The 25,903-nt window shown below is 40.6% G+C and overlaps 1 protein-coding gene across 4 annotated transcripts in view; it reads right to left on the reverse strand.

Moving 5' to 3' along the window:
- The window catches only part of LOC144699404 (lysine-specific demethylase 4C-like), a 477,121-nt gene that overhangs the window by 397,885 nt on the left and 53,333 nt on the right, over positions 1 to 25,903 (reverse strand). For all 4 annotated transcript variants that reach the window (XM_078570575.1, XM_078570572.1, XM_078570571.1 and 1 more), the window contains exon 5: positions 14,984 to 15,177. In XM_078570575.1, coding sequence (XP_078426701.1) covers positions 14,984 to 15,177 — 194 coding nt within the window. The remainder of the gene's footprint in view (positions 1 to 14,983; positions 15,178 to 25,903) is intronic.

Consider the following 25,903-nt stretch of genomic DNA (forward strand, 5'->3'; position numbering starts at 1 on the left):
CTAGTGTGAAAGCAAAGGCATTTTAACGACAGGCATTTGTTCAGATTGTACTCATGACCAAGATTTGGCGATTTTTGATTGTTTGCTGAAGTGGGGGAGTTTAGATTGGTATTCCCAATGAAAAAAGAAATAATTTCTGATGCTTTAAAATGATTTGGGACATGGCTTCTGTGCAGCAAATTGTCTTAACACAACAGCTGGAAAACAAACTGGGAAGAAAAGGATTTGAAACAGTTTTATATAGACAGAATGCACTTATCAACTAATTTGGTATTTCAGTGGATTTGATAATTTATGATATCCTTTTTTTTGGAGTGTTTTATAACACCCAGTAGATGGCAGTGAAGCAATGCATTTCAAACCACACAATTGTGCGTTCTACAGAAGGAACAGCACAGTCCAGTGTGAAGTCTACATAAAGACTTAACTAAAAGGTATCTCAAATACCTGTTATGTGTTTTCATCAAATTTGCTGCTCATTTTCCTTAGTAAGCTTGGTACTTACCTTCACATATTGTATGTACTTTACTGTATGGACTTACTACACATCCATCTTCACCCAAGAGAATGAGGATGAAGGTATGGAACTCGGGGAGAAAGACTGCGAGGTTCTTGAGCAAATTGATATAGGGAGTGACAAGGTATTGGAGGTGTTGGCAGGCTTAAAAGTGGACAAGTCTCCAGGTCTGGATGATTTGTGTCCCAGAATGCTGAGGGAGGCAAGGGAGGAGATCGCAGAGGCTCTGACCCAATTTTTTAATTCCTCTCTGGCCACGGGGGGAGGTGCCAGAGGACTGGAGAACAGCTAATGTGGTTCCACTATTTAAGAAAGGTTGTAGAGATAAGCCAGGGAACTACAGACCAGTGAGTCTCACGTCAGTGGCAGGGAAACTATTGGCGAAAATTCTGAAGGAGAGAATCTATCTATTTGGAGAGGCGAGGTTTGATCAGGGATAGTCAGCATGGCTTTGTCAGAGGGAGGTCATGCCTAACAAATTTGATTGATTTTTTTGAGGTGACGACCAGGTGTGTAGATGAGAGTAGTGCAGTTGATGTAGTTTATATGGATTTCAACAAAGCCTTTGGCAAGGTCCCACATGGGAGACTTATAAAGAAGGCAAATGCACTTGGGATACAGGGTAATTTGATATGGTGGATTCAAAATTGGCTTAGTTGTAGGAGGCAGAGGGTGATGACAGAAGGATGCTTTACTGACTGGAAGCCAGTGTCCAGTGGCGTACCACAGGGATCTGTGCTCAGTCTCCTACTATTCGTCATTTATATAAACGACATAGATGTGGGGGGTAGGATTAGTAGGTTTGCGGATGACGCAAAGATTGGCCGGGTGGTTAACAGTGAGGTTGAGTGTCTTGGGCTACAGGAAGATATAGACAGGATGGTCAAATGGACAGATAAGTAGCAGATGGAATTTAACCCTGAAAAGTTTACACCTGAAAAGGTGATACATTTTGGAAGGAATAATTTGACAAGGAAGTATTCAATGAACGGCATGACACTAGGGAGTTCTGAGGAACAAAGGGACCTTGGCGTGTGTATCCATAGATCTCTGAAGGTGGAGGGACGTGTTAGTGGGGTGGTGAAAAAGGCATATGGGACACTTGCCTTTATTAATTGAGGCATAGATTACAAAAGTAGGGAGGTCATGTTGGAGTTGTATAGAACCTTGGATAGGCCACATCTGGAGTAGTGTGTGCAGTTCTGGTCGCCACATTATAGGAAGGATGTGATTGCACTGGATGGGCTGCAGAGGAGATTCACCAGGATGTTGCCTGGGATGAAACATTTAAGTTATGAAGAGAGGTTGGATAGACTTGGGTTGTTTTCATTGGAACAGAGAAGACTGAAGGGTGACCTGATCGAGGTGTACAAGATTATGAGGGGCATGGACAGTGTGGATAGGGAGCAGCTGTTCCCTTAGTTGAAGGGTCAGTCACGAGGGGACACAAGTTCAAGGTGAGCGGCAGAGGTTTGGGGGGGGGGCGTGAGGAAAAACTTTTTTACCCGGAGGGTGGTGACGGTCTGGAATGCACTGCCTGGGAGGGTGGTGGAGGCGGGTTGCCTCACATCCTTTAAAAAGTACCCAGATGAGCACTTGGCACGTCATAACATTCAAGGCTATGGGCCAAGTGCTGGTAAGTAGGATTAGGTAGGTAGGTCAGGTGTTTCTCACATGTCGGTGCAGACTCGATGGGCCGAAGGGCCTCTTCTGCACTCTGTGATTCTGTGTATATTATGCAACATTATCAGTCGACATCATCAGTTAAAAATAGCTTCACTTATGGACAAGCACTCCAAGAGGCTACTGATCTTAGTTAGGATCAGTCTGCACTATGTCCTGACCCATTATTATAGCTTCTGAATATAAAAGCACATTCCAGTTGTCACACTGATTGTTAATTGTACATTAACTGTATTTAATTGTATGCAGGGGGTGGGCATTAACTGGGATTTCACTTGAGCACAAATAAATATGAGACGTTTATTGAAACGGTGGGGTGATTGAGTTAGAAGGTGTAAGCTTATAATGTTTAACTCAAATAAATGTAAGACTGAGTAAAGAATGGATCCAGTACTATCCTTCACCAGCTGGATGCTTGGAGATGAACACTGATGTCAGCTGCAACATGTTCATCTAATGAAGCTCTGAAGTACAATTCTAGTGGCACTTAACCAACACAACTTGTATTTATAAAGAGTCTTCGATCTAGTAAAACATCCCAAGGTGCTTCACTGTAGGTGTTATCAGACAAAATTTTACACCAAGCCACAGCAGGGTATGATAGTAGATGGCCGCTGGTCAAAAAGGTAAATTTTAAAGGGGCAACCTAGAGGAGAAAGAGGCAGAGAGCTTCAAGGAAGGAATTTCAGAGTTTACGGCCAAGGCAGTTGAAGGTACAGCTGCCAATGGTATAGCGAAGAAAACTAGGGATGAGCAAAAAGTCAGACTTGTAGCAAGCAGTGATCTCAAAGGATTGTAGGGCTGGAAGATAGGGAGAGGCAAGGCCATGGAGGTCTTTATACACAGGGATGAGAATTTTAAATAAAGGCGTTGCCAGGTTGACAGTCAATATCGGTCAGCAATGCGCTGGAATGTTGCCCAGACAACTACATCCCAATTATGCTGCTACCATGCTCTTAACTATATTCTTGCAACAAGTTCTATCACAGACTACCAACGTCCTCTCGTTATACATTAAACAAAAATAACAAATTCTAAGACTTTCAAACATGCACAAAGATAGTTTGACAACTGAAATACTTTTCTATGTATTTTGTCATTTTGTTGTAAATTTAGCTGTTGAAATTTACATTAATTTGCTCCTGCTGCAGCCTTGCCCAGCAAGCATTCCAAGACTTGAACACAAAAGTCAAGACTGACACTCCAATGCAGTACTGAGGGAGGACTGCACTGTCGGAAGTGCCATCTTTCGGATGAGACGTTAAACCGGGGCTCCATCTGCTGCTTGGGTGGATGCAAAACGATCCCATGACACAATTTTGAGGAAGAGCAGGGGATCCCTGGTGACCTGGCCAATATTTATCCCTCAATCAACACCACAAAAAACAAATTATCTAGTCATTATTGCATTGCTGTTTGTGGGAGTTTTCTGAGCGCAAATTAGCTGCTATTTTTCCTACATTACAACAGTGACTACACTTCAAGAAGTGTTTCATTGACTGTAAAGTGCTTTGAGACATCCAGTGGTCGTGAAAAGCACTATATAAATGCAAGTATTTCTTAGGGCCTGAGAAGAAATTATTCCAACTGTAAACCAAATTCCCAACATCACCGAAAATATTGGCGCAGTTCTTCCAGTCAGTGGCGAAGGCAAGGTGCTCTCTGCTGACCGCGATTTAAACTACAGCCGTACCTTTTCCAGAGTTTGAGGGGCTCGAGAGTCATGAGAGGTATTGACGAGGTGCAGAAAAGCTGAAGCCGCACCCCCTTTGATGTCAGCCGTGGAAGAAATGTTCCTTGAGGCCCAGAAGCCTTGCAGTGTAGAGGTAACTTTTTTTAAAGTTCTTAAGTATTTTTAAAAATAATTTTTAATCTTTTGTTGGTTTTATGACTTCAGATAACTTGAATGTGATGTAAGTAAACATGGAAAAGTCTTGAAATGAATTTTAAAAGTGCATAAAAGAAAATAAATGGTAAAGTGCATTCCACAGTACTGTAAATCTAGCCTAGTAAATGTGTAACAATTTCTAATCTTTTAAATACTTTATTGTTTTTATATGTTTTCTTTTAAATTGTTTACAAGTGGTTTTCAGTGTTTTGAATTGTTTATACAGTGGTTTACAGGGTTTTGGATTCACTCCAGTTTTTAAATGTGTTTATACTACTGAACCTGATGCTCAGGGTGGGGATTGTTCAGCAAGTTTATTTTTTGTATAAGGAAAAGTCCTTCCCAGTACAGCTTCCACTGTAAATCACTTCCAGCCCTGGTCCTTCATCTGTGATTAAAAGTTCTAGGCATTCTGGTGTAAATTTCTGGGCAAGTTCAGGGCATCTGGCCCAACTCTCTGATGGTGGGATCAATTCTATTAAAAACGTTATTGTGTCAGAAGAATATATAGAAGGAACAAAAACAGAATTACCTGGAAAAACTCAGCAGGTCTGGCAGCATCGCCGGAGAAGAAAAGAGTTGACGTTTCGAGTCCTCATGACCCTTCAACAGAACTTCTGTTGAAGGGTCATGAGGACTCGAAACGTCAACTCTTTTCTTCTCCGGCGATGCTGCCAGACCTGCTAAGTTTTTCCAGGTAATTCTGTTTTTGTTTTGGATTTCCAGCATCCGCAGTAGTTTTTTGTTTTTATTAATATATAGAAGGATCCGGGCAGCATATCACTGCCCTTCAGAAGCTTGAAGTTCCTGCCGAATTGCTGTGCACATGCATGCCCCAGGACTTCCTCTGAGTCCCGATGCTCAGCACCAGTGGACCTCTGAACGTTTGCTGCAACTCCAATTGCAAGATCAGAACCATTATGTATTTAGAAAATGCTAGAAATAGACTGCAGATCAGTCAACTCACATAAAGAGAAACAATGAAGTACTGGCATCTATTAGTATACCTCCTTACACTGGAAATTATTGTCATAGAGTCATTTATGGTACAAAAGGAGGCCAGTTGGCCCCTTGAATCCATGCTGGCTCCCCACAGAATAATCTAGTCAGTCCCACTCTCCCCACTTGGTCCCTGCAACCCTGCGAGTTTATTTTCCTCAAGTGCCCATTCAATTTCCTTTAGAAATCTGATGGTTTCCACTTCTGCCACCTTCACAGGCAGCAAGTTCCAGGTCATTACCACTCGCTGCATGAAAAAATTCTCTCACATTCCTTCTGCATCTCTTGCCCAAAATCTTAAATCTGTGTCCCATAATCCTCGTACAAACAGCTAATGGGAAGAGATTTTCCTTGTCTACCTTATCTAAACCTGTCATAATCTTGTACTTCTCTATCAAATCTCCCCTCAACCCCCAAGGAGAGCAAGCCCAGCCTTTCCAACACAACCTTATAAGTAACGCCCCCCACCACCTCCCACCCCACCCCACCACCCCCCCCACCCCCTCCCTCCGGAAACATTCTAGTAAATCTCCTCTGCACCGTCTTAAGAACCTTCACATCTTTCCTAAAGCGTGGTGACCAGAACTGGTCTTTGCTGGGGTCAAACAGATCTTTATTTCGGTTGAGCATAACTTCCCTGCTTTTGTACTCAATGCATCTATTTATGAAGCCCAAGATCCCATATGCTTTGCTAACCACTCTCTTTCAGTATGTCCTAGCACCTACAAAGATCGATTCAAGCATCCCAGATCCCCCTGTTCCTGCACATTCTTTAGAATTGTGCCATTAAGTCTATATTGCCTCTCCCCATCCCTTCTGCCAAAATGCATTACCTCACACTTCTCTCTATTAAATTCCACCTGTTCCTTCTCTGCCCATTCTGCTATCTTATCTATGTCCTGTTGCAGTCAATTCCTATCATCCTCAATGTTTGCCAGTCTAAGTTTGGTATCATCAGCAAACTTTGAAATTTTATTCCATATTCCAAGATCCAAGTCATTTACCTATAGCAAAATAAAAGGGTTCCTAGCACTGACCCTTAGGGAACAACACTGTCTACCTTGCAGGCCGAAAAACAACCATCTAGCATGACTCACTGCTTTCTGTCCTTAAGCCAATATTTTAATCCAATTTCACACCGACCCTCCTATTCCATAAGCCTCAATTCTGTTAACCAGCCTTTTATGTGGTACCTTAGCAAACGCTTTCTTAAAATGCATGTCGACAACATCCACCGCATTCCCTTCATCAATCTTAGCCATTACTTAATTAAAATATTCAATTAGATTAGTCAAGCTTGATCTGCCTTTTACAAATCCATAATGACTCAATTAACTCAAACCTCTCCAAATGTTTATTGATAAACTTTCCCTGATTTAAGGATTCCGAAACCTTGCCCAGACTAACTGGCCTTTGTTGCTACTACTGTCCTTGCACCCTTTCTTGAATAAGGGTATCACATTTGCCACTCTCCAATCCTCTGGCACCTTCCCCATGTCTAGGGAAGCTTGAAAAATTAAGGCAAGCCCTTCCACTATCTCCACCCTACTTCCTTTTGCAACATGGGATGCAAGCCATGACTTATCTACCCTAAGCATAGTCAGTACTTTTGCCTTTTCAATTTTCATACCATCAATTGCCTCCATTATCTCTGCTTCTACCAAGATTTTGTCAGATTCCTCTTCCTTAAACTCCAATGCAAAGAATTCCCTAAATATTCTAGCCTTGCCCTCCACTTGCAAGCATATATCACTCTCTTATCCCTAATATGACCCACGCAACCTCTTACTACCCACTTACTGTTTACATGCTTGTTTTTCTCTTATTTCTCCTTACACCGATCTGGTGTATATTTTCAATATTGGTCAGTTTTTGTTTCAAATTTTCAACATTTGTATTTTTCCCTTTTTTATTTCATGCATATTTTCAGCATTTGTCTCAGTAGTAGCACTCTTGCCTCAAAATCAGGAGATCCTGGGTTCAAGTCTCACGCAGAAGCAAATAACCTAGTTTGACACTTCAGTGCCACTGAGGGAGCACTGCACTATCAGAGCTGCTGTATTTCACATGAGACCTTAAACCAAAGTCCCAATTCTCTGCTCAACTGGCTATAAGAGATGCCATGCCATCGTCAAAGAACAGTAGGGAAATTCTCTCCACAGCTTGGCCAGCATTTCTCTCTCAACCAAGACCAATGGAACAGGTTAGCTAGTCACTTACTGATAATTATGGGACCTGGTTCTATGCAAATTGAATGCACTTGATGATTGTGATTATGCATTTAATCACAACAGTGATTAAACTTTAGAAGTACTTCGTATTGGAAAGTAATTTGAGCATGAAGGCACTCTGTAGTTGCAAGCTTCTGCATGACACTTGGAAGTTGATGATCATATAGGGCTATAAATGTTCATCAGCGGACTTACAGAACCAATAAAAGATTCTGATTTTCATACTTTCAGAGATGTAAATAGTGATCATTAGTTATGTACAAGTAATAGATTAAGAATGTTCACTGATGATTACACAGTATTCAGTTCCCTTCACAACTCCTCGGATAATGAAACAGCCCGTATATGCATGTAGCAAGGTCTGGGCAACATTCAGTCTTGGGCTGATAAATGACAAGTAAAATTCATACCACACAAGTGCCAGCTAATGACCATCTCCAACAAGGGAGGATCTAACCTCCTCCTTTTGACATTTAACAGCATTAACACTGAACCCCCTACCATCAACACCCTGGGGGTTACCATTAACTAGAAATTTAACACACCAGCCATATAAATACTGTGGCTACAAAAGCAGCTCAGAGACTAGGAATTCTATGCAAGTAGCTCACCTCCTGACTTCACTAAGCTTGTCCACCATCTACAAGGCACAAATCAGGAGTATGATGGAATACTCCCCACTTGCCTGGATGACTGCCCTCTACAAGATGCATGTGTACCCTCTACAAGATGCATTGCAGCAACTCAAGAGATGCTTCGACAATACCTTCCAAACCCGTGACCTCCACCACTTAGAAGGACAAGGGCAGCTTGGGAGCGCCACAACCTGCAAGTTCCCCTCCAAGTCACACACCATCCTAACTTGGAATGTTCTTTCATTGTCACTGGACCAAAATTCTGGAACTCCCGCCCCAACAGCACAGTGGGTGTATCTACACCACATAGACTGCAGTGGTTCAAGAAGGTGCTCAATGTACTGCGTCAAGGGCAATTATGGATGGGCAATAAATGCTGGCCTTGCCAGTGACACCCATATCCCATGAACAAAATTTTTAAAAGTTCTTACTCTTTCGTTCTTTATTTCAAGCTAGCTTGGGATAATCTATTGCTTGTCCACACCTCATTATCGCAATTTACATTTATGAAAATATCAAAATCAGAATTTTCCATTAGGTCTTTAAGGATATTCTTAGGGCAGATCTTAAAGCAGAGCCAAACGAATAATTTGAGATTCTGTGTGGCTACCAAAATGTGTAATCTGATCCATTTCAATCAAACCTTTACTTATATTAGCTGCTTATTAAACACCCAATTTCAGTCCCACATTTAAATAATTTGTGGCACATCCCAACCCTGGGATTACATTATAATATGATATACAATATAACAGAGACATGCATATCATTTTAGGCTGAGTTTAAGCCAGTGTCTATTATATCACTCAACCCAAAGCACATCGATTCTGGACCATATTCTTCTGGCTATTGGAAGCAAGTTCTCTTTTCTCATCCTTGCCTCTATGTATTAAAAATGTGATGAATCTAAAATAGCTGAAATTATGACATGGATGAACACATTATTAATGAGAAAGGATGTTTTATGGACACACAGAATTACAACAAAAATGTCCTTCTTCTCCTATCCGATATCCATAAACCACTTTCCCATCCTAGTCTTTAAAATCTGAATTATCAGCACAAATTATTGATGGGGACAGATCCAAAAAGAACAAGCAATACAAGAAGCCCTACCTAGAGAAAATCCTGCAGTCACAAAAAAATGATCAGAATGTTCTTACAGATCGATTCACATCCTTAACTAGTATATTACTAGAAATATATTTTTTTTTGTATAAATAAGTGCATCACTATTGATTCAAACAGAGGAATGACCTAGCAAGTTTGAATTCAGAAGTCAGGCAGCAAGATACTTAACATTAAAAAAAATCATGCTCACAGACTTTACTCAAATGCCCTGGTTTGACCAGTTCAGACTGGCAAATGATTGTAACACTGGATCCAAGAACTACAATAGAGTATTTATTTCAAAAACAGCACAGCATTTGAACTGCACTATTGAAGTATTCACTCTGTACCACTAGGTGACACTGGAGAGAAATTCAACTGCACCAATAACAGGCACAAAATAAGTGCAACAATCGCTTGCAGTGTCCAATGACATCAGCAAGACGCCTGTGGATTATGTGCCTCATTTCATCATGAACGATGAGCTGCCAGCACTACTTAGTCTGATTAAGGGAAGCAGAAATCAGGCAACAGTAAAATAACTTAAAAGCAGCCTTGCACTTGAGAGTGCACTGCACTGTCAAAGGTGCCTTCTTTCAGATGAGACATTAAATCAAGGCCTCATCTGCCCACTCAGGTTATCGCAAAGGATCATATGGCACTACTCAAAATGAGTAAGGTAATTCTTCCCAGTGTCCTGAACAACATTTATCCCACAACCAACACCTAAAACAGATTGTTTGATCATTTACTTCATTGCTGTTTATGGGACTTCGATGTGCACAAATTGGCAGCTCATTTCTTACACTGCAACACTGACTGCACTTCAAAAAGCAGTTAATTAAATAAATGCAAGTCTTTCTTTTTTTCTTGCACACTTTACTGAAACTCCTGCTACTACTTGCACACTGGAATGAGATGAGCATTAGGGATGGGCAATAAATGCTGGCCCAACCAGCGAAGTTCACATCCTGTGAATGAATTTTTAAAAACCGCACCTGCTACTTTCTTCACAATCACTCCCCTCACTTCTGTGACAACTTTCAAACACAAGTAGCACTAGCTGTGACACACATTTTCACAACTCTCCAGCAGGTCACACAAAAACTCACTTTCTTCTTTGAGAACAAGCTGGCACACAACAGGGTGCAGATGAAAGCTGTAGTACTCTTAGCCTTAAGCACCATTACTAAGAGTCCTGCAACCTTCAGTTGTATCAAATCAAATTATATACTTAAATGGTCACGTTGATGGGATAGTTCCTTCAATAATTTCACATCTCATATGTTTAGTTGGGTGCTGCCTCAAAAGTGTAAAAGTTCAGTCAGATTAATATGTGGCTGTGTTTGGCACCATGTTCTGGATATAATCTCAAACAGAATTGAACAGATCACTTAAAAATAAGCTCCAGGTATTTTCCCACTTCAGGAAATACTGCCATAAACTGGTGTCACAATGATTACTTATACATTCTGATACTATGACAAGGAAATTTCTACAAGCTGCTTCAAATTGGGTGTAATATATAGCGCACACCTCTGGTTATTATTATAAACCTTTATTTGTTGTTCTCAAAGGAAAGAACAAGAAGCTAGAAACACATTTGTTGTGTCAAAATTGTGGAGTAATCAATTATCTTCCACGAATGCTCTCAGGCAAGGGGAGTTAATGCTTCAAGTGCACAGGGTATTATGGATTTTGCATTCGCATGCTCACATATGCATACACATACACACAAATATACACAAAAATTGGCATACAGGTACAGCAAGCAATTAGGAGAGCAAAGCAACTTGCATGGTGCTTTGCTGAGATCACACCTGGAATACTGTTTGTAATTTTGGACTCCATATTTAAGGAAGGATATATTTGCATTGGAGGCAGTAGAGCAAAGATTCACTAGATTGGTCCCTGGGATGAGAGGATTATTCTATGATGACAGCTGAGTCAATTAGGTCTAGATTCACTGATTATTTTGCTATATACTCTTCAGCTTTCACCAACAGCACTACACCACTTCTAAAATGGTACAACTGTGTTGTTGGAACCCCCTGTCCATCACCATTAGTTGCATTTCACCAGTAGCAAAATAACCAAAGGGAAGACCACAAGACAAACTGTATTCATTAGTCAGAATAACATACACAAACTTATCTTAAATTATGGTCTACAGCCTAGGGTTCTAAAAGAGACAGCTGCAGAGGTACAAATTTATGCTGGATTCTTAAATAATCCCAGCAGATTGGAAACTATTAAATGTAACACCATTATTCAAGAATGGAGGGAAGAGAGAAAACAGGGAGCTACAGGGCAGTTAGCCTGACATCAGTCATCAGAAAAACACTGGAATCTATTATTTAGGGAGTCTTAACAATGCACTTGAAAAAACTTGGTATGATTAGAGCAAGTCAACATGATTTTACAAAATGGAAATTCTGTTGACAAATTTAATGAGTTTTTTGAGGATGTAACTATTAGGATAGATAAAGAGGATCCAGTAGATGTAGTATACTTGGATTTCCAAAAGGCATTTGATAAGGTGCCACACAAAAGGTTGATCGACAAGATAAGGGCTCATGCATTTGAAGGTGATAAATTAATATGGATATTGGATTAGTTAATGGACAGGAAGCAGAGAGTAGGGATAAATGGGACATTTTAAAGTTGGCAGGCTGTGACCAGTGGAATGTCGCAAGGATCAACGCTGGGACCTCAGCTATTCAGAATCTATGTTAATGATTTAGACAAAGGGACCCATAGTAATGTAGCTAAATTTGTTGACAATATAAAGTGAGGTGGGAATGCAAGCTGTGAGGAGGACACAACCTTTTTCTCTTTGCACTCTCTTAAGTAGGCAACAAGGTGACAGATGGAGTATAATGTGGAAAAGTGAGAGATTATTCATTTTGGTCGTAAGAATAGAAAAGCAGAATTTTTTTTTTTTAAGGATGAAACTCATAAATTTGATGTTCAGAGAGGCTTGGGTGTACTGGTACAAGGAACAAAAAAAGTTGGCATGGAGATACAGCAAGCAATTAGGAAAGCAAATTGTTCAGTGCTTTGTATGGAGAATTGTGTATGTAATTTTGGTCTCCATATTTAAGGAAGGATATACTTACATTGGAGACAGTACAGCAAAGGCTCACTAGATTGGTCCCTGGGATGAGAGGGTGGTCCTATGATGAGAGTTGAATAAATTGAGTCTATATTCTCTAGAATTTAGAAGGATGAGAGATAATCTCATTTGAGGGAAGTGAGAGTGGATATTGTGAGGCACTGGCCATAATTTTTTAGTCTTCCTTAGACTCAATGGTGATGCCAAAGGACTGGAGAATTGCAAACGTTTACACACTTTTTTGAACAAGAGTGTAAAGATGAGCCCAGTAACTACAGGCCAGTCAGTTTAACTTTGGTGGTGGAGAAGTTTATAGTAATAATAATTCAGGTCAAAATTAATAGACACATGGAGAAATGTGCGTTAATTAAGGAGAGGTAGCATGGATTTCTTAAGGGAAAATCACGTTTAATTACCTTGCTGGAATTTTTTTGAAGGGATTAAAGGGAAGGCTGATGAGGGCAATGCTGTTGATGCAGTGTACATGGACATCCAAAAGGCATTTGATACAGCGTCGCACAACAGACTTGTGAGCAAAGTTATAACTCATGGAATAAAAGGGACAGTAGCAACATGGATACAAAATTGGCCAAGTCACAGGAAACTGAGTAGTAGTTAATAGATGCTTTTCGGGCTGGAGAAAAGTTTGTAGTGGAGTTCCTCGGGTTCAGTGTTGGGATCCTTGTTTTTCCTGATATATATTCATGACCTAGATCTTGGTGTACAGGACACAATTTCAGAATTTGCAGATGACATGAAACTTGGAAGCATTGTGAACTGTGAGGAGGATAGGACAAAAGGACATAGACAACTTGGTGGAATTGGTGGACAGGTGGCAGATGAAATTCTATGTGGAGAAATACTAAGTGATTAATTTTGGTAAGAACATGGAGAGACAACATAAAATAAAGGGTACAATTCTAAAGGGGTGCAGATGCAGAGGGACCTATGTGTATAAGTGCATAAGTTATTGGGGCAGGACAGGTTGTGAGGGCAGTTAATAAAGCATACAGTATCCCAGGCTTTATTAATAGGGGCATAGAGTACAAGAGCAAGGAGGTTATGTTGAACTTGTATAAGACACTAGCTCAGCCTCAGCTAGAGTACTATGTCCAGTTCTGAGCACTGCACTTTAGGAAGGGTGTGAAGGCATTGAAGAGAGTGCAGAAAGCTTCACGAGGAAGTTCCAGGGATGAGAAACTTCAGTTCTGAAGATAGATTGGAGAAGGTAGGACTGTTTTCCTTGGAGAAAAGAAGGCTGAGAGGAGATTTGATAGAGGTATTCAAAACCATGAGGGGTCTGGACAGAGTCGATAGGGAGGAACTATTCTCACTCATGAAAGGATTGAGAACATGAGGATAAACATTTAAAGTAATTGGCAAAAGATGCAAAAGCAATACAAGAAAAGCTTTTTCACGCAGCAAGTGGTTAAAGTCTGGAATGCAGTGACTGAGAGTGTGGTGGAGACATGTTCAATCGAAGCATTCAACAGGGAATTAGGCTGTTATCTGGAAAGGAAGAATGTGCAGGGCGAGGGGGAGAAGGCAGGAGAATGGCACTAAGTGAATTTCTGCACCAGAGAGCTGTTGCAGACACAATGGGCTGAATGGCCTCCTTCTGCACTGTAAAAATTCTGAGAGTCTGTAGACATTCAAGTTTATGAAAAGGCTTCACAAGGAAGATACTGAGACATCATTTCCTCTGGCTGGGAATCTGGAACAAGGGGGCAGAGTTTCTAGGTAAGGAAGCAATCATTTAGGACTGAGATGAGGAGAAATTTCTTGACTCTTTAGAATTCTCTACCCCGGACAGTTGTGGATGGGCCATCATTGAATATATGTAAGGCTGAGATTGGCAGATTTTTGCTTTCTGGGCATCGGGGAATATGGAGAGTGAGCTGGAAAGTGGAGTTGAAGCCCAAGGTCAGTCATGATCATATTGATGAGCAGAGCGTGCTCAACAGAACATATGGTCTTCTCCTACTCCTATTTATTATGTTCTCATTACCAATCAAGCAGGACATCTCAGAATTGAAGCAATTCTGGCCCAGATCTTTTCTGTCACTGAATCATTGGAGACCAGACGTACAACCCAAGAGGCGCATTGGAACCCTGCAGAAGTCCCAACGCGCTGACCTCTGTTAGAATTGCCCAAGAAGTTTGAGCTTCCAACAGGCTTCCGTGAATGCTTCCGACTTTGAGTTAGAGTCAGACTTCGAACAGTTCCATGGGACTTACCTGAATAGTTAACCATGAAACGTTAGAAAGAAAAATCCGAGTCTAAACCTTGGGTAACTACAGAATCCACCCCCACCCCAGCCGCTTGCCTCACCCACCCTACTGATTCATCCAATCACCCATTCACTAACATTCACACTGGACCTTTAAACTTAACGGCAGCCAGTATTGTAAAAATGCGTGTGTCTTGCTCCCCCCCCACCCCCGGCACTACTGTGCTGCGATGGAGTTCACCAAAGGACGTGTCATTCCGCGTTTCTGGAGAAGCCAGGCTCAGGAGACCCAGCAGGAAATGCAAAGCAGCATCAAGGTGTGGAAAAGTTCGAGCCGATCAGCAATCCAAAGACGACTGATGCTCTGCGGAAGATCCAAGCCATTGTTTCTCCTTAACCTCATGACAAACTGCCTTAGTACAAAGTGCAGGCTGTGGGTCATTCAATACAGGAGTTTGTTTCTAAACAGTATATTTTTAGGAGTGGGGGGAAGCAAAATAATTTACTCTTTACCAGTCCTTAAATATATGCAGCAAGAAATAAAACTTAAATGCAACATAGTCATTACACCTACCAAGATTTTGGCTCTCCAAAATGTAGATAGTTAATGCTGTACAGATCCATATCTTCAGTATGCCAAGCAAAAGTTGTTTTCCACATGCCAAAGTATAAATACGGTGTGTTCACACCTTCGATAGCAATGCCACTTTCTTCTGCTACCACATCCAAAATTGTATTCAAACGGCTGATATTCCATTCATCAATATCCTAGAAAATAATTACATTTGAAATTAATCATATGGATAGTGCAACTATTTAGTGCACTCAGGTGTCAAGGAAATAGAAGGTACAGTGAAAATCTAATTAGCTTAAAAAAACACTTTATTTATACTGGTTTGATTCTAGTAATGATTTTATTGCTAAAACCCAGTCTGAATATTTTGCCAAGGATAAATATATTAGCCATTTTAAAAAAACGTCAACACCTTGTTATGTTGAAGGTTGGAAACCTGTGGTTACATAACAAGCACGTGTTGCTTGCACAACTACAGCCAGTACCAAGTCAAGCCAAAGCAGCAGAGGGGGCTTGAAACATCACTTCTTACGTATTATGCCCAAGTCACTGTCAGTGGTTAACTGCACAGACAACAACAATTCAGTGTAAAAACACCTCAACAGGAAATAAAACCTTGGGAAGCTGCCTTTACTGGTCATGTGAAGGGGCATAGTCCAGTGTTCAGCTGTCGAGAGAGAGAGATTAGCGTGAAAGTAAAGAGGCATACTATAAAGCAAAAACATACAACAATATGAAGTAATGAGGGGCATAGAATACTGTACAGCTGAGCTCAAAAGTTGAAAAGGAAATGTGCAACTCTCTGCCACAAATCTGGAGGTTGCACTAACTGCTAATTCTAAATGTATTGGCAATGACCCTTGTATTTGGCTATGCCATACAGGTATTATCATGGCACCTGGATGCAGAAGCTTATAGGTTACAAAACAATATGGAAAACAGATCCAGCAGCAGCTATAGTGGCTCTTATTCAGTAAGGTTTAAATCACCGCACAGTCAATTCTCTTCTGCTTTGTGTAGAGGTTATAATAAAATGGCTTTTCTTTCTAGAGATTAACCCAAAACAAATTTTCAGTTTTCCAACAACAATGGCAAAACTAAAAATGTTAGATGCATTTCCTGTCAAAGTATGGTTCAACCATGTGGAGAATGCTCTAGGTTTGCTTAAAGATTGAAAAAAATTATGGAAATTACTTGATATTTAGATGCATTCCCCCATTTACATGCTGCACCATCTCAAGCCATCACCCTCTCTCTCAGGATTCAGAGGAATTTACTCAGTTGGAACCAGGGTCAGGTCTCTATTGGATTTGCATTTTCAATTTACGTTGAATATTGAGTACAGGTAGCTCAGCTGGCAAAATTTAATTCTGACAAGAGATCCAAAATCAGTTAAATCTCAGTAAACAAGTGATTCATTTTAACAATTTCTACTCTTTACCTACAATAAAATGGATAGGATATAACTGCAATTCTGCCATGGCATTTTAATTCATTAATAGGCAATGCTTTTAGACAGTGGTCAAAAAACTGCAACAATACTATTAAAAATCACAAGTAAATGACAGGGCTTTGATGCAGAAAAAGCTGAAAATAGTTAAACATAAAATATCAATAGAGTGCACTCAGGATAAATTTCAATTTAAAAACTTCACTTGGCATGATTTGCACTGGAGCGCTGCTTTGGGCTGCATTAGAGTGCTTAAGTTGGAGTTGGTGAGAGAGGGACTTTTAAGGGTTAATTTCTATCTAACATCTAGTCTTTCTTTAATTGAGCAATTAACTAAAAGTTGCTCTTTGGGTTCGGAGAAGGTGAATTTTAGTCCAGCTTTAAAACATAGGTTATATAGGCTCTGCTTGTAGCTGCAGCTTGTTAATTAGATAACTGGTTTAAATAGTTTCCAGAAGCTAGATTCAGAAAGCATAAAACAGGCCATCTTACAGTGCTGCTTTGGTCTACACTAGAGTTCTGAAGTTGGAGTTTGGTGAAGAGGAAAGGTGGTGTTCCTTTCATTGTCTACCTTTTCTCAGAAAGAAGAGCAGCAGCCTTGGTAGGTAGGATCTGGTGAGTGTTTCTTCTGTCCTTAATATTCTTTAAACTAGAAGTAAAATAAAAGGAAGTAGTTTATGGGTAAATCACTGCAGACCAAGTGGAACACTCCTCCTGTGCAATGTGGGAAGTCAGGGACACTTCCAATGTCCAAGGTGACCAAGTGTGCAGGAAGTATTTCCAGTTGTAGCTACTTGAAATCCATATTTTAGAGCTGGAGCTATGGCTGGAGTCACTGTGGAGCATCCGCAAGGATGAGATCGTCACACCACAGGTAAAGAGTGCACAGGCAGAAAGGGAATGGGTGACCACCAGATGGAGTAAAAAGCACTAGGCAGGTTCTGCAGGAGTCCCCTGAGTCCATCTTCCTCTCTAACAGATTTTCCATTTGGATACTGCTGGGAGAAATGGTTTCTCAGGGGAATGCAGCAAGTGCCAAGCCCATGGCACCACAAGTGGCTCAGCTGCATGGGTGGGGGGAGTGGGACACATTTTGGATTGACACATCAGGGAAACAGACAGATATTTCTGCAGCTGCAGGTGTGACACCAGGATCCTATGTTGCCTCCCTGCAAGATGTTCTAAAGGGGGAGGGTGAACAGCCAGAGGTTGTGGTCCATGCTGGTGCCAATGACATAAGTAAAAAGAGGGTTGAGGTCCTGAAAGCAGAATATAGGGAGCTAGGAAATAAATTAAAAAGCAGGACCTTAAAAGGTCATAATCTCAGGATCATTCCTAGTGCCACAAGCTGGCAAGATCAGAAATAGGAGAACAGACCAAATGAATGAATGGTTGGAGAGATGGGGGATGGAATTTAGATTCCCGAGGCATTGGGACTGATTCTGGAGAAGCTGGGACCTGTACAAGCTGGACGGGTTGCACCCCAGCAGAATCGGGACCAATAAGCTCAGAGGGGCATTTGCTAGTACTGTGGGGGAGGGTTTAAATTAAAGTAGCAGGGGGATGGGAACCTGACCGAGGAGACACAAAAGAGGGAAACAAAGACAGAAAAGTAGAACGCAAAAGTAGAAGGCGGAGGAAACAAGGGCTGGCAGCAAACAGGGCCATAATACAAAAAAGTGTGAAAAAGACAAGTCTAAAGTTCTAAATGCATGGAGCATTTGCAATAAGGTAGACGAATTAACAGTGCAAATGGATGTAAATGGGTACAATATGATTGCGAATATGAAGACATAGCTGCAGGATGACCAAGACTGGGAACTGAATATCCAAGGGTACTCTATATTTAAGGAAAGGAGGTGGGGTGGCATTGTTGGGTTAAGGATGAAATCTGTGCAATCGTGAGGATATTGGATCAGAAAATCTGGATGTAGAATCAGTCGGGGTGGAGCTAATAAGCAACAGAGGAGAAAACATTAGTGGGAATTGTCTATAGGCCTCCAAACAGTAGTGGTAAGTTAGGGGATGGCGTTAAACAAGAAATTACAGGTGCATGTAACAAGGGTGCTACAGCAATCATGGGTGACGAATATACATATAGACTGGGCAAACCAAATTAGGAGTAATATTGTGGCAGATGAATTCCTGGAGTGTGTACGAGATGGTTTTTAGATCAGTATGTTGAGGAACCAACTAGGGAACAAGTTATCCTAGATTTGGTATTGTGCAATGAGAAGGGGTTAATTAATAATCCTGTTGTGCAGGGTCCTTTAGAGAACAGTGGCCATAATATGACAGAATTCTTCATTTAGGATGGAAAGTGAAGTAGTCCAATCCTAAATCTAAACAAAGGAAACTACGAAGGTATGAGGCATGAGTTGGCTAAGATAGACTAGGGAACTTCATTAAAAGGTGGATAGGCAATGGCTAATATTTAATGAACAAATGTAGTATGCATTGCAATAGTTATACATCCCTCTTTGGCACAAAAACACAACAGGAAAAGTGGCCTTACCATGGCTAACAAAAGAAATTAAGGATAATCATACACAGGTGGGATGAGGTTTCCGAAAGCAAATAGAAAATTGAATACTTAAATTAATAACATGTCCCTGCTCATGTGACAGTCACATGAGGGGACATTGTTTTAACATTTTTAATTTCTTTATATTTTTTAAACTCCATCTCCGAGGCACAGCTGCAGCTCTGTACCTCGGAGATTTTCAAGCGCTCACTCGTGTGCATGCACCAAGTTCACGCTCACCCTGCTCACACACTTACCACCCCCCCCCCCCCCCCCCCCCACCCACCCACAGGCGCTGCTGAGCGCTGCCACTCATGTTTCATGCTTGGCGGGCCTTAATTGGCCCACCAGTGTGAAATTGCCTTCCAGCCTCAATCGCAGATGGCAGTTGCCTTCCCGCTCGCCCGATAAGGGTGAAATTCAGCCCTATGTTTCTGTTACAGTCCTGATCACAATTAAAACATGAGCAGAACTACTCAAAGCAGCTGAAGGGTTGCATAAGAAAGCTAATCCAACAAAAGTTCAAAATAGTGCTTTCTTCAATTTGTACTTAGGTGTATTTTGTGCACTATTGTCCAGGGTGTTGTACGATATTTTGGGAAAATATAATGTTGTCGCAGCTATGCAGCTTGGAGGTCAGGGTAATTTGGTGGCATCAGGTTTAGCTGAAATCATGAGATTTCAAGAGTATTGTCTACAAATCCACAGTCCCACATTGGCACAGGAACGAATATTATTCCCTAGAACCATGCAGCACAGAACAAAACAAATCGACTCATCATGCCTGTGACAGCTCTTTGAAAGTGCTATGCAATTAGTCCCATTCTCCTGCTCCCATAGCTCCACAAATTGTTCCCTTTCAAGTATTTATTCGATTCCCTTTTGAAAATTACTATTGAATCCACTTTCGTCACTGAGGCAATGCACTGCAGACCAGAACAATTTGCTGCATTAAAAAAATCTAATCTATCCTCTGGTTCTTTTGCCATAAAATCTTTGTCATCGCCAACTCCATCTCACTGTGCATTATAACAGATATGCCTTTTCAGAAATGCAACACACTTAACATCACTGTGTGTAAAACCTGAAATTCAAACTGTGCTTGCAGCATACAGATGCTACTAACTCATTAGTGCAATATCAAAAGATTAGCCCATCTGATTATTTTATGATATAACTTCATGTCTAACAGACACTCGATTCAATGTGTTTTCTCTTTTCTTCATGTCAAGTCTGTTTGCTCCTCTCCAAATAGCTATTCATTTTTGTTCACTGTACATTACACAAATATTTTTTTTTCCCAAATGTAGCAACATTTTTTTCCTGAATCACATTTCAGCAAAAGGAACTTCCTTCATACAGCTGACTTGACAATTCCTCATCCGCTTCACTACATACCCCAAAAATATGACATGAAGTAATTGCCAAAGAAAAAGCACCCATAAACTTCTCCACCATCCCTCCACAACTGACATGGTGCAACCACTGGGATCATGAACATTGAATCTAGGTACATGATCTCCCAAACTTCATGATCTCAACACAGCCATGGTTCCATGTTCAAAAATTTCCTGATGCTGAACAACCTATCTCCAGACCAACCCATGGGGTTATCTAATCCTTGTACTTTTTGAGAATCGTGAAGTAACTGTCACTGCATCTCTAACGTGTGCACTAAGCAATGGATTATTTCTTCTCAAAATGCAAACACAGTCACTGGTCAGGACAGTCACAACCTTTGTAACCTATGCTTCAATGTTTAAATATATGCATTGTTTAAAATGTTTTAAATGAACATTATTTAAAAATTGAATAAAGTTGGATTATAAAGGAGAAGATTACATAAACATTTAAAGGAAGCAGTATTCACTGTTATAAGCTAAGCACAGTTGAGAACTTAGCTCATCCTTGGTGGCTAGGCACATAATCAGTTTTTAATTTGTGCGCAGGATGTGGGTGACCCTGATAAGGCAGTGTTTATGTCAGAGGGCTTCAAGAGTCAACTATAGTGTAGGACTGGAGTCACACATAAGTGAGACCCTTTGCCAAAGGACCTGACAAAATTGAATGTTTTAACAAAATGGCAATCTTTCATGGTAACTTTCCTGCTGCAAACCAATTACTAAACTTATTGAATTTAATTTCACAACCTACTACTAGGTGATTTGAATCCTGGGTGGCTGGTCCAGCATCATAACCATTAGTTTACCATACAAACTATGTCCTGGATCAAGGTCACTCTAGGGCAGTAAACATAGCTGTGATTCATCAAGAGGTGAATCCTTTTCCAAAGAGATATTGTATTGTCATTAAGCTCGAGGCCATAAACTCCAGAAAAGTAAGGCCATCCCCATGTTAAACTGGAATATGAATAAGGTCAATTTCTTGTCCTGACAATGAATCAAATACATTTAAACATTTCAGAAGCTGACAGGTCTGTTTGCGCTTCTGGTATTGTCTCCTTTTATTTCAGAATCTCAATATTTGCATAATTTCCTTTACAGCTATACATTCATATTCGAATCACACTCCTTTAATGTCAACATGGATCTACATAGGATCTTTATCAAAGAAAAGTGTCAGTATGTATTTCAGAGACACAAGGGAAACTAGGTGCCAAGGCAAAGGAGATATTTGGAGGGGTGACCAAGAACTTTAAGGGTCTTAAAAGGAGAGGGAACTGGACATGTTTATGGAAGGAACTGCAGAGCATGAAACCAAGACTAAGATTGTTCAAGGCTCGACCAACGATTCTGTGGCAAAAGGACCTGGGGGGGGAAGCTGCTGGAGGTTGCATCAGAGACCTGATTCACAGGAAGATGGATTGGCTTGTAGCTCTGTGGCAGCTTAGAGTCAGGCTAAGAAAACACCGCAGAAGGATTTAAACAATCATGAAAATTTTAAAATTGAGGCATTGAGACCAGTAGCCAATGTAGCAAGCCAGAAGATTGTCAATTTAAGACTTAACTTTTCGACAAAGGCTTGAATGAATTGTTTCAGCAAGACTAAAAGATTAAAGTAAAAGCAGAGGTGGGTGATGTTAGAAGCGGAAGAGTAGATGGTCTTTGTGATGGAAGGAAAATGGTCAGAAGCTCAGCTCATGTTCAAATAAGGCTTTAGAAAGATCTAGTTCCATCTGAGGAGACAGCCAGGGAAGACGACTGAATCAGTTACAAAGGTAGATTGTTTATGGTACAGTCAACCATGATGACTTCAATCATTCCAACTTTTAGTTGGAACAAATGGCAGCACATCCAAGATTAATGTTGGATGAGCAGTCAGGGAGCAAAGACAGTGGAGGGTTAAGTAAGGTGATGGTGGAGTAAAGTTTGGCATTATAGCATACATGAGCAAGCTGACCTCATGGTGCAGATATTGTCACCAAGGGACATCATGTTAGTGAAGGAGGAGGAGCTTGAATGGATTCCTGGGATAATACAGGAGTAAAGAGGTAATTGAAGATGTTCTTGATGGGTGAGAGTGCTATCAGTCCATTCGCAATTTTTAAAAATGTCAATTAATTCTTCATAAATTGTTAATAAACTGCTGAGCCATTTAAATAAGTTCCCTTTGACAACAGTTTTATACTGTGCTTAGTGTCATGCTGGTGCCACTGGTTCCCATTACATGGATCTTGTGTAGCTGCAGCAAATAAACCCAATTGTTAGAATCATATCTCTTTAAACTGGATTTTTCTTTTTAAAATATGGAAGGACATTGCAGTATTTGGGCATTAGAGGCTGCCTGAGAATTTTTTATTTTAAAAAGGGTCATAAGTTCACCTTGGAACTGTCAACAAGCAGGCCTCTTCCAAGAAATCACCCAAGCTGTATGGTACTTGAGAGAGTTTGGTTTTGAACTGCAAAGAACTTTAATTAATGAAAAGCTGGAAGACAGAAAAGTAATCACATGGCAAAGGATAAATCCTCAAGTTTGACCTGTAGTTTTGCTTTCAGCCTTGTTGGAGAAAGGCTGAGAACAGAAGTCTACCCTGACTAGCTCAGTCGCTCTCCCTCTGCTTTATGAAACCATGTGGGTCTCGACCTGTAGCCAGATAATCCTCATCTGAATGTAGTTTGTCTGCATGATTTTGAACTTGCTGGCTGAGACAGAGTTGGTCCAGTGATACACTTCTCCATGCTGAAGCATCGTTGGGGAACTTCCCAACATCTACTGGGCCCAACGCAATGTCTTCATCCGAGAGAACTTAAGACCAACAGCATCGAACCTCCGTGAATTTTATTTTTTTTTCTAAGTGTTTCTTTTCATCCGTATGACTGCAGAGGCTGTATCGTTTGATTGTCTGTGTGCGCTGGGAAGTTTAAAAGGGTTAGTTAGTTACACTTCCAGATTACAATCATGTGTCAACTAGTTCTTGAAATTTGGTCAGGAGTTTTATAATAAATTAATCATTGAATATTTTGAAAGGAGCCTGGTCAGAGTCTCTTTTCTTCTGGGTACCAGAAGTATGGGTACACAATTGGTCATTTTGGGGAGAAAATTAAACATTTAAATTAATGATATGGCCTACAGAGTAGTGAGGCTTGATAATTCATGCACTCCTCTCATCCCCATCATAACACAATAGATTTGACCAGACTAGCAGCAGGAAAGACACGTCTAAAAAGCCGTTCATTTATTTGATTTGCTTGCATTTCTTTCATTTTACTATGTTTACTGCTCATGACGTGGTCTCCTTTAGATTGGACAGACTAAATGCAGATTAGGTGACCATTTGTGTGGAGCAGCTCTATTCAGTTTGCAAGTATGACCCTAAACTTCCAGTCACTTGTTATTTTAATTCTCTACTCCACTCCCACCTCTCACTACTGAGCCTCCTATACTGTTCCACTGAAGCTTGAGGAATAGCAGCTCATCTTTTGATTCAACACTTTACAGCCTTCCAGAATCAACAATGAGTACAATAATTTCAGATCATAACCTCTGCTTTTTTTTTCATTGGGCATTTTTGGATGCCAACTGCTGGTAATGATTCTGCATTCATTAACACCTCTTCTAGACACATCTTTTGCTCCTTTACTTCTACCATCACTACCTGTCTCTTCCTTGCACATCTCTTGTCATTTAATCTCTCTCGTTTTCCACCCTTTTGTTATTTTCCTCCTCTACCCCTTTTCCCTGCCTCTGTATTTGCTTTAAACCTATTACAGTTCTATCTTTTTCCAGTTCTGATGATCAACCTGAAACATTAACACTGTTTCTCTCTCCATTGATGCTACCAGATCTGCAGAGTATTTCTAATGTTTTGTTATTTCATTTATTCTTTTCTCATCCTCCAGTGTGACCACAAGTCCAACAAATGAGACAAAGTTCCAACAACAACATCCAGAGTGTCCTCAGAACAAAAAGTAAATAAATGGTTGCTGAGATAGAGAGGGACACTGGGGTTTGCCATATTCAAATCTCCTCTTTAGAAAAGAGGAGGAATATCAACATGGCAAATTAGGAGCAAAACAATCAGGCTTCAGAAGGGACTATAACCAAGGAGTGTCATGCAACCAATCAGTTGGAGACGGTGTTTTTTCATACTCAGAATTACATAATAATTAAAATTCAGAAATAGGCCATTCGGGCCAACCAATCTGTTGGCATATATCCTTATGACCAGTAATTTTAAAAGTGTTATACTCCATTCACCCTTGTTGTATTTGATGATTTATAAAGTTTTAGAAAAAACAAATTATGCACCACACCAGCTTGGATTTTTGTTGCTTCCTGCTTTATAGTGATTCCTGTTTCATTACAATTTGCATAGTTGTCCCAAGTCATTGCAATTAAGCAGACCCTATAGTATGTCATCTTGTTATATACCCCTCAGTCACAATTTTATTCCATCTGTAACCCACCCTTCGCTCATTTTTCTACCTAAATCTCCAACATCCCTGAAAGTGCTGTTGCCTCCCAAATCAGTGCCTACATGTTTGAACTTCTCCAATCAGGCTTTCGTTCCCATCACAACATTGAACCAGCCCTAACTGAAATCAGAAATGGTACGTTGTGAAAAACTATAGTCTACTAGCCCTACTCATCTCTCTTGAATTGCCTGCAGCCTTTGTCAGAGTTAGCCACACCATCCTCTTCCATTGTCTCTTTGTTTCTACATGGATGAGCGGGGCTACCCTTTCCTGGTTCGATTCTTACCTATCCAGTCATAGCCAGAGAATCTTCTGCAATAGCTTCTCTTCTCTTCACACTGCCACTTCTTGGTTTCCTTGGCTTCCTTCTATTTCTCATCTACATTGTGTCCCATGGTGACATCATCCAAAAGAGACAACATGCAACTTCACTTCCGCACCTTTCTGGGCCCCTCCATTGCTTCTCAGTTTGTACACTATTTATCTGATACCCACTCCTGGCTGAGCTGAAATGTCCTCCAATTAAACAGTGGGCAGACCAAAGCAATTGCCTTCAGCCACGACGCACCAAAACAATTTTAATCAAAACATATCCCAGTACAGGACTAATTCTGAATAGGACAGCTTTGAAGATCAGAAATTGTATATACTGTACACCATCAAGCAAAGTAATTATTTCACAATTATGAAATAGAGAGGTTAGCATAAACAACATAGGTTTATGCTCGATGGAATGAACAGTGTCTCTGTGCTGCAAATTTCTAGCATTCCACTAAGCTTTAGATTGTTCTATGCTCAGTTATGCTCAACAGTTTAAATAAAACAGAAAGCTGTTGAGCTTTGATCACCTGAAATCCAAGACAAGGCACGCCAAGTCCTTATCAGAGAATTGCCCTACGATGATGATGCCATATGAGCATTCCATACCAAGGAACACCTTCAGCACCAAATGGACAGATGCACCACTGCAAAGATTTTGGTTTGACCAGACTCAATGTAAAGACTTTGGTTTGACCATTAGCATTAAGAAGACAAAGGTCATGGTCTAGCAAGTTGCCATGCCAGCACCT

Source organism: Cetorhinus maximus, chromosome 2 (genome assembly GCF_964194155.1).
Source record: "Cetorhinus maximus chromosome 2, sCetMax3.hap1.1, whole genome shotgun sequence".
NCBI classification, from domain to species: Eukaryota; Metazoa; Chordata; class Chondrichthyes; order Lamniformes; family Cetorhinidae; genus Cetorhinus; species Cetorhinus maximus.